The 10226-nt window shown below is 35.0% G+C and overlaps 1 protein-coding gene across 1 annotated transcript in view; it reads left to right on the top strand.

Moving 5' to 3' along the window:
- Positions 1-10226, top strand: part of Trip11 (thyroid hormone receptor interactor 11) — a 76763-nt gene that overhangs the window by 13559 nt on the left and 52978 nt on the right. Inside the window, exons 4-5 of the mRNA XM_010616322.3 lie at positions 6409-6687; positions 9176-9235. Coding sequence (XP_010614624.1) covers positions 6409-6687; positions 9176-9235 — 339 coding nt within the window. The remainder of the gene's footprint in view (positions 1-6408; positions 6688-9175; positions 9236-10226) is intronic.

The raw sequence follows: 10226 nt of genomic DNA, 5'->3' as shown, positions 1-10226 counted from the left end.
ATACACGTATATATATATATGTACCACTGTTAAATAAGGTCTAACTCTTTCTGGAAAGATAACTGGAAGGTGAATAGCTGGCAAAATGGAATTTCTAGTTTTAGTTTTTCAAGAGACCTTCAGACTGATTTCCTTAGTGGTTGTACTAGTTTACACTCCCACCAGTAGTATAGAAGGGTTCCCTTTTCCCAGTAGCCTCACCAGTATTATTATAGTATTTGATTTCTTAATGATAGCCATTCTTTCTGAAGTAAGATAGAACCTAAGTGTTGTTTTAATTTGCATTTCTCTAATGGCCTGTGAGGTTGAACATTACTTCATGCACTTATTGGCCATTTGTACTACTTCTGATAGTTCATTTCAATTGCCCATTGCTTGTTTGGGTCTACATTTCAGTCCTCTGAGAGGTAGCTGGAAAAAATTTTCTTCTCATTCTGTAGATTGCCACTTCACTTGGTTGGGTGTTTCTTTTGGTATGAAGAAGTTTTTAAATTTGATATGATCCCACTTGTTGATTCTTGGTATATTGTGCAATTGCAGTTCTATTCAGAAAGTCCTTGTCTATACCTATGTCCTTGCCTTGCCTTGTCTTGCCTTCAAGAGTTTTATCTATCTTATCTTTCAGTAGGTTGTGTTTCTGTTGTAATATTTAGATCTTTGCTCAATTTTGAATTTAGTTTACATAATATGTGGTGAGAGATAGAGGCCTAGGTTCAATCTTTATGTGGCTAGCCAGTTTTTCCATCACTGTTTGTTAGAGAGGCTATCTTTCCTCCAGTGTAGGTTTTTGGCCCCCTTGTCAAAAATCAGATAGCTGAATATGCCTGGAGTTGTTTTTGCATCCTCTATTCTGATCCATTATCACTTATTTAAGACCATGTTCCATTCCTGATCCTAGATTGTTAACTGAATTGGTCTCTAAGTGAGGAGTTGTATGTAGTATGTACATTACAATATGTTTTCAGAACAAAGAAATGCTAAAAGGAAACTCCAGCTTGATGATTTTGCTTTTATTTGCATAACTCTTGATGTAGTACGGTAATGTATAGTAGAACATAAAACAACAGTACAATAGTTTTAATCAGCAAAAATTACAGTACTGTATAAATAAAGTATAGTTACAAAAAAGACATTGAGGCCCCAGCCTTAAACAAGATGTACAGAACTGTACATAAAGAAAGATGTATCATAAGTCCAATCAGTTGTTAAAACAGGTAGCTTATTAAATGAAGAATATCTAGTATAACTTGAAGTCTGGGATTGTGATGTCTCCTGCCTTGTTCTTGTTGCCCAGGATTGCTTTCACTAACCTGGTCTCTTCTGGTTCCATATGAATGTTAGAATTTCTTTTCTAGTTCTGTGAGGAATGCTATTAGTATTTTGATTGGGATTGCATTAAACCTGTGTATCACTTTTGAAAGTATGATCATCTAGACTGTATTGGTTCTGGCTATCCAGGAACAGGGGATGTCTGTCCATTTTTCGATGCCCTTTTAGATCCTCATTTTTCAAGAGTACTGTAGTTTTCATTCTCTGTGGGGGGCATGTGGTAACCAGGGATCAAACTCAGGACCTTGCACTAATGAGGCAGGTGTGGGTGCTACTGGGCTAAATCCCCAGCCACTGTAGTTTTCATTATAAAAGTCTTTCACTTGCTTGGTTAAGTTTATTCCTAAGTATTTAATTTTTATTGATGCTATTATGAAAGGTATTGTTTCTTTAATTTCTTTCTTGGTGAATTTATTATTGGTGTATAGGAATGCTATTGAGTTTTGAGTGTTGATTTTATATTTTGCTACACTACTGAAATTGGTTATTAATTGTATGTGTTTTTTGGTGGAATTTTTTGGGTCTTCTACATACACAATCATGTCTACCGCAAATAATGATAATTTGATTTTTTTTCTTTCTGATACATATTTCTTTCTTTCTTTTTTTTTTTCCTGTTTCTGATCACTATGATTAATGCCCCAAGAACTGTATGTAAGCTGGGTGTGGTGGTGCATGCCTGTAATATCAGCACTTGGGAGGCTGAGGCAGGAGGATCGCTGTGAGTTTGAGACCAGCCTGGGCTACATAGTGAGACCCTGTCTCAAAAAGCCAAAAAGAGAGAAAAAAGAACTATATGTAAACAGGAGTGGTGATAGTGAACATCTATGTCTTGTTCCTGATTTCAGAAGAACAGCTTTCAACTTCTTCTCTCCTTTTACTGTTATGTTGGCTGTTGATTTGTCTTAAGTGAGATAAGGCCCTTCTATTCCTTTTTTTTTTTTTTTTTAATATACCTATTTTCTTCAGGGTTTTTGTCATGAATGGGTGTTGATTTTGTTAAAGGTCTTTTCTGTGTCATTTGAGATGATCATACCGTTTTTGTCTTTGCTCTGTGTATTATGTTTATTGATTTGCAAATATTAAACCATCTGTGCATCCCTGGGATGAATCTTTCCTGGTCATGATGTATGATTTGTTGATGATTTGTTGCATTCTGTTTGCCAGTATCTTGTTAGAGGAGTTTTGCATCTGTGTTCATCAAAGGGATTAGCCTGTAATTCTCTTTTTTTGGTTGGTTCCTTGTCTAGTTTTGGAAATCAGGGTAATGGTAGCTTCCAAGGATGATTTTAGTATTCCTTCCCTTTCTTTTTTTTTGTCGGGGGGCTGAGTGGGTTTGAGATGGAGTCTTGCTATGTAGTTCAGGCTAGTTTTGAACTCACTATATAGACCAGGTTGGCCTTGAATTCATGGCAATCCTCCTGCCTCAGCCTCCTGGATGCTACTCCCTCCCCTTTAATTTCATTAATTAATTTGAGGAGTATTGGCATTTGATCTTCTCTAAAGTTCTTGTATAATTTGTCAGTGAATCTATCAGGACCTGAGGTTTTTTTTCATTGCTAGTTTTTTTCTTTCAATTTCATTGCCTTATATTAGAATATTTGGATTTTTTGTTTTATATTGTGTCTTCATTGAGACTGAGTCTCACTGTGTAGTTCAGGCTGGCCTTGAACTCACTACATAGCCCAGGCGGGGTTTCAACTCACAATGATCTTCCTGCCTCATCCTGCAAAATGCTGGGATTACAGATGTGTACCGCTATGCCTTACATATTCAGGATTTTATATCATCTTGACTCAGCTTGATAATTCATACATCTGTAGGAATCTATCCATTTCTTCTGGATTCTCCATTTATATTAGAGTACAGGTTTTCAAAGTAGTTACTAATGATTGTCTGAATTTTGGCAAAGACTGTTTTGATTTCATCTTTTTCATTTCTAATTGTATTGATTTGTCTCTTTCCTTTTTTTGGTAAGATTGGCTAAGAATTTGTCTATTTTTATTTATTCTTTCAAAGGACCAACTCTCGATTCATTGATTTTTTTTTTTCCTAATTTTACTAATTTCTGCCCTGTTCTCTATAATTTCCATCCTGGTACTGTTTTTGGATTTGTTACTGTTTTTCTAGGATCTTGAGTGTATCATTAGGTTATTTATTTGGACTCCCTCTTTTTCTGAGGAGACTGGACACATTTAGAGTGATATGGCCGTTGACTCCCTCTGTTTTTCTGATGTGGGGATTCACAGGTATACATTTTCCTCTTAGGACTGCTTTCATCTTGTCCCATAGGCTCCAGTATATTATACGGGCATTGTAATTTGATTCTAGATACTGTAATTCCTTCTGAGATCATTGATTATTTAAGAGAGTATTGTTTAGTTTGCATGCATTTGTATAATTTCTATGGTTTCCTTTGCTATTGATTTCTAGTTTCATTGGAGTCTGATCTGATAATATCCATGGTATAATTTTCATGCTTTTGCATTTCCTTAGCTTGCTTTATGGTCTAACATGGTCTGTTTTAGAGAAAGTCACTTGTGCTGCTGACAGGAATATATATTATGTGGTTGTTGGTTGGAACACTGCAGATATCGATCAAGTCCATTTGTTCAAAGATTTGATTGAAGTCTGATATTGCTTTGTTGACTTTTTTTTTTTGGTCTGGTTGATCATTTTGTGGCAGAGGGGTCTTGAGGTCCACTATTGTAATTGTGTTGGTGTTTATCTGATTTTTTATGTTTAGTAGTGTTTGTTTTATGAAGTTAGGTGTGCCTGTGTTTCGTGAATATGTTTATAATTGTTATTTCTTCCAGTTGAATTGTTCCCTTAACCAATATGTAGTGACCTTCTTTGCCTGTCTTCTAATTCTGATAATGTATAATCTCATTCATCACTTCTTCTGCCTGTACTTTTAATATAATTTTTAATATAATTTTTATAATTTTAATCTCCTGGATTTCTGTTTGGAACCTTTTTGTGTGCTCTTAATTCTTTGCTAAACTCTGAATTTATATGTTGTATCATTTTGTTTAGTTCAGCTAGCTTTTTATTAGTGTCTTCTGTAAGCTCCCTGATCTTTTTCTTTTTAATGCTTCCATTATCTGTTTAGTTATATCTTCTGTGATCCCACAGAGCACCTCAGTGATCAGCTTTTAATCTCCTTTGTTATCCTTTTGCATAATTCCAGTGTGTGGCATTTCTTCTCCTGCCCCTTGATCCCCCCAGAGTGTGCTTTCAGTGATTTGGGAGTTTTGGGAGGCAGTTTGTTGCCTTGTCTTCTCATGTGTCTAATGTTTTGTTTGTACTTAGGTTTGTAGGTGCTTATCGTAGAAAGTATTTGCTGCTAGTATGGAGTTTTCTTTAGTTAATATGCTTTTCATTGGTATACTCTGGGCATGGTTAATTATAGTCTTTTTGCCTCTGTTAATTTTGGAGGAGAGAGGATGCACTGCAGTTGGCCAAACAGTTCTCTGGGAATGGATCACAGTATTGTTAATGTAACAAATGTAATCTGTGTGTTGGCATATAAAAAAACTAGTTAATAGCAACTCCATATTAGCAAAAGTTTTATTGTCAAGGCAGACTGTATATTGACATACCATAGGGCAGGGGACTTAGCTCAGTGGTTCCGCCACGTGCCTTGCAGGTTCAATCCCTAGTACCATAAAAAAACAAAACAAAACAAAACAAAAAAAGCACATACCATAAGAACCAACAATATACCACCCTTAACCATAGAAGAGGCAATCCATAATTATAATAAAAACACTGAGATAACCCAGATATTAACATAGAACATATGCAGAGTTTGCCAAAAAAAATGTATACAAACTTCAGGAAAAGCAAAACTTCTGTAAGTATTTTAATACTAAATTTATTGAGACATCCCGAGACTAATACAAGTTACCTTTGGCTTCTGCAATTACAAGAGATGCTCAAAGTGGTGGCCGTTAGCTTCTAGACATAGGATGGCAAGCTGCTACACCTGGTCATTGATACTGCTGCACATGAATTTTGAGTTTCTTTCTAAGGGACAGCAATGTAGTATGTTTTCTTTAATATACAGTGACCTCCAGGGTCCTCCATATGAGGCTAATACCATCTGTTGAAAAAACACCATACTATTTTACTTTTCCTGAAGTATATGGACATGGGGGGGGGCACTCTATGTGCTAAATATAGCAACTGTACCTCCACTAATGATGAAAAGGAATTCAATAGTAACAACATAGTTAACGATCAGAAGATTAATAGAGTGTAATGGTTATACTATTAAAGACATAGGGAGTTGGGAACAGGAGAATGTTAGAGGAAAAATTTGAAAAATCAAACAATGGGAGATGAGCTGGAGAAAGAAATGAGACAAAGGATCCTATTGATTAGGATATTTGTAGACTTAGATAAAGGATGGGAAATTTATCCAATTTTTAAAATGAGAAGTAGAAGATAACAAAGAAGCAAGGAAAGAAGACAAAGAGCATGGATAATAGATTAAAGATTAACAGATAAAAGAGGAGAAAAAAAAAAAAGACAAAGGAAAATTTCCCAAACCTCTATGAACCAGTGAAGAATAAAGAAGAAATAAAACAAATTGTCTGTATTTTTGAATGGGTGGTTTTCCTGTATCTAACAGTTTTGGAGCCCAGTAATTTATGGTTTTCTCCACTTTGCCTTATGGCCTGTAGGACCAAAGCCAATTTTGTTTTGTTTTGTTTTTTTGGTACCAGGGATTGAACTCGGGTCCTTGAGCTTGCAAGGCAGGCCACCGAACCACTGAGCTAAATCCCCAGCCCACCAAAGCCAATTTAATTGAGAAATTCATAGCTTTAGTTAACCTATAAGTGAAATTTTCATTTTCATACTATTTGAAACATTTGGGCTATAACTATAGTAATTATGTATGTTTTAAAAATAAATATCTTAAAGTTAGGATGTTATAGAAGACAGATTCATTTAGTATTGTTACTGGATAATCTTAGATAAATTGTTATACTGTTTCATATTAGGAATCTCTTAAAAAGGCCAATATATGTTTTCTAAAGCACCTTCTCTAAATTGTGGGTTATAAATATATAGGTGGAAATCAGTCATCTTAAAGCAAGACAGAGCGCGCTCCAGGATGAGCTGCAGAAACTGCAGCCAGCGGCTCAGTCGGTGCCCGCGGGGGCTGACAGTGCACCCGCAGCCGCTGTGCCATCTTCTTCCAGTTATGGGCTCCATCATCGCACTGCAGCATTCTACGACGATGACATGGACTTTGGCGACCTAGTGTCATCACAACAGGAAATAAACAGATTGTCAAACGAAGTCTCAAGGCTTGAATCTGAGGTTGGCCACTGGAGGCGTATTGCTCAGGTAGGTAAAGCTGGATGAGTTTTAAAATCTAGCAGTAAGTAAAACTAGTGTTGCCATGGTCCTGGGATTTAATTCAGTGGTTCTGCCACCTGCCTCTTAAGCTCAAGGTCCCGAGTTCGATCCCTGGTACAAAACAACAACAGCAACAACAACAACAACAACAAAAAACAGAACACAAAACCTAGTGCTGCCATCTAGTAGGAAGCTACAGGTAGAGCATTTGGTTAACAGAAATGCTCCTGGACTAGGAAATAGAAACCTGTATTGCACTTCTAATTCAGCCAGTGGCTGTGTGTTTTTGGTTCAGTTGCCTTTCTCTCAACTATAGTGTCTTCAGTATGCTTTTCTGTACCATATTTAGAAAAAAGTTTCAAAAAAATTTAAAGCAAGAAATCCATTTTTGAGGAAGTGCTTTTCCCCTGGAAACTGAAGCTTCTTTGGTGGAGACACCAAGGCTCTATGTTTGACAGGGCTTCCTTGGATTTTGTCAAGTTTTTGTTAGCTCTAGTGATGCGTAAAGTGAAAATCTGGTAATTGGTATTATAAAATATGTTAAACTATTTTGTGTTGGTTCTCATGCATTAGGAATTAAATACTTCATATTTTGGGCTCTAAACTTTCTTCTAAGAATGCTTTTACTTACATATTAGATTTTATATACAGTATTCTGAAATTTGTTAGTAGATGAGACCTGTTAGTAGGTGAGACCTGGACTAAACTGGTACATTGTTCATTTGGGTTTCAGTTCATCAGAAAGGAAAAAATATATATATAAGTAAAGATATTTTCTATCTTTTTGTGAATGTATTCTAGATATGTAAAGGACAGATCTTACCAACTAAAATTATCTGCTTATTTCCCACATTGTTAGACATTGCCAGCATCCAAAATAAACAGGGCATCAAAAAGCTGTGATTCTTAAACTTCATTGGAAGAATATTCTGGAGAACTTGATAATATTGTAGATTTCATGTCCAGCCTTCAGAGATTTTGATTTCAGAATCTATTTTAGAGCCTTAAAAATTTTATTGTGGGTGTTTGTTTGTTTGTTTTGGAACCGGGAATCGAACTTCAGCCCTTGTGCTTGCAAGGCAGGTGGCAGAACCACTGAGCTAAATCCCCAGCCCCTTAACCATTTTATTCAAACAAATAAATACTCCTATGTGATTCTGATCATCTGAGTCACATTTTAAGAAGTTATTTATGGCAAGATTTTACAGGGAAGAAATGGGATTTTTGTACTTTTACTTCAGCACATCCTGAATGCCTAGTATATGACAGACCTGTATTGTAATGTAAAAGTGAAATAAAGCATAATTGGGACTTTGTAGGAAACTTAATTTTCTAGCAAGACATAATGAATGTATTATACTATGTAAGACATATATTCTTAATAACTATGTGAAGTATTTATTACCTCTGTCTTGCAGATAGGGAAATTGAAAGTTATTACTAAGAGTAATATACTCATTATCTCAGTGACTAAAGTTATAGTCAAATATACATCTTTTGACTCCAAATCTTGTGTTCTTTCCATTGTACTGTTTTGTCTTTCAGCTCTAGAGCAAGTTTTGCCTCATTAACATGTTATCTAGTAAATATTAATAAAGATAAATGAGTGCTTATTAGAGGCTTGGGTGGATAGTGGAGCAGGAAGGTGGGCAGAGTTTGGTCAGTGGTATATTATAGTTAGATGGAAAAATAAGTTCTGGACTTTTGTATAATAAGGTAACTATTGATAATGATGTATACTTCAAAATAGTTAGATGAAGGGATTTTGAATGTTCTTACCATGAAGAAATGATAAGTGTATGAGATGATAATGTTAATTATCCTTTCAATATATACAGTTATTAGGTATCAGTTAATTTTTGTTTTTGTTTTTGTTTTTTTGGTACCAGGGATCAAACTTCAGCCCTTGTACTTCCGAGGTAGGCGGCAGAATCACTAAGCTAAATCTCCAGCCCAGTTAAAATATTTTTAAAGAGATAAATGAACAACATACAGCTTTGATTGAGAAGAAAATAATCTAAATTACTTTTTTTTTAAACTCTAACTTACTTTTATTTTCCTGTCAAACCAAAGATTATTCTAAATTTAGGTAAAAATGGAGACCTTTTCAAAATACTTTCCAAAATGATTTTTCAACATTAACATTTTAAGACCTGTTATAGAAATTTTTTTTCAGAAAGCTGCTTGATTATACTCCTGTTTACATTTTGTTAATAAAATTAAAATATACTGATTTTTTTCTATCTTTATTTTATAAAACTTGTCTCTCCAATTAGCAAATTCTTGAATAGGGCATCTTTTTATTCTGTATTACTGTCTTATGGACTAGGTTTCTTAAAAGGTGCTTGGTATTCTTTAATCAAAATTTGAGAAATACCCATTTATGAAAAACAGCTTTTAATAAGTTTGTGAGGTTTTGTTTAACAAGAAAACTGTACAATTCTTTTCTAAATCTCTTTTTTTTTTAACCTGTAAGGGACAAGGAACATGTAGCTCTGATCAAAGTGAAATCTGCAAACTGCAAAATATTATTAAGGTAAGTCAGATTTTTATGGCCAATAGTTGTTATACATCTAAACATCTGTATATTAAAAGCATAGGCCTAAAGTAGAAATCTCAGCTGTGAAAGATTATATACATTATGATATTCAGTTTTTAACTTTTTTAAATTGAGTTTATTGGTACATTTTAGGTATACAGTACAGTTACATTCATTATTGGGATCTTGTACCTCTACATGACAAGTCTTGGTTCTCATTTTTCGCCTTGTCTCTGCCCTCCCTTCACCCCCATTTACAAACACTTTATTTCTATCTTTTCATTTTCTCACATTTTTTTCTTTTCCCTTATTAACTTTCCCCTACCCTTCCCACTTTCCCCACACCTTTAGCCCTTTTCTTCCCATTTCACAATGTCAGTTATCTCATTAGGATCTTATGTACTATTACAGTTTATTCACACCAAAGAAACTATTCGGTATTTATACATGTGTGACTTATTTATTTCACTTAGGAGTATATCCTCAATATGTATCCATTTTCCTATGAATGACTCTTAATTTCTCATTCTTTATGGCTGAGTAATATTCCATTTTATAGAAAAACCACATCTTCTTTATCCAGTTTCCAACTGATGGGCAAATGGGCTGTTTCCAAGTTTTAGCTATTACAAACATGTTTTTACATTGGTGCGCATATATCACTGTGATATGATTCTCTTAGTTCTTTTGGAAAGATACCCAGCAGAGGGATGGCTGGGTCAAATGGAACCTCTAGTCCCAGCTCTTTGAGGTATCTCCATATTGATTTCCATAGCGGTTGCACCAGTCTGCACTCCCACCAACAATGGAGAAGGGTTCCATTCTCCCCACAACCCCGCCAACATTTGTTATTGTTTGATTTCTTGATAGTAGCCATTCTTTGTGGGGTGAGGTGGAATCTCAGTGTTGTTTTCATCTGCATCTCTCGAATGACCAGTGATGAGCATTTTTTCATATATTTACCTTGCTGCTTTTATTTATTTGTCTA

The sequence above is a fragment of the Fukomys damarensis genome, unplaced genomic scaffold (genome assembly GCF_012274545.1).
Source record: "Fukomys damarensis isolate Sample0158 unplaced genomic scaffold, DMR_v1.0_HiC HiC_scaffold_21, whole genome shotgun sequence".
NCBI classification, from domain to species: Eukaryota; Metazoa; Chordata; class Mammalia; order Rodentia; family Bathyergidae; genus Fukomys; species Fukomys damarensis.
This window is presented reverse-complemented; position numbering and strand designations above follow the sequence as displayed.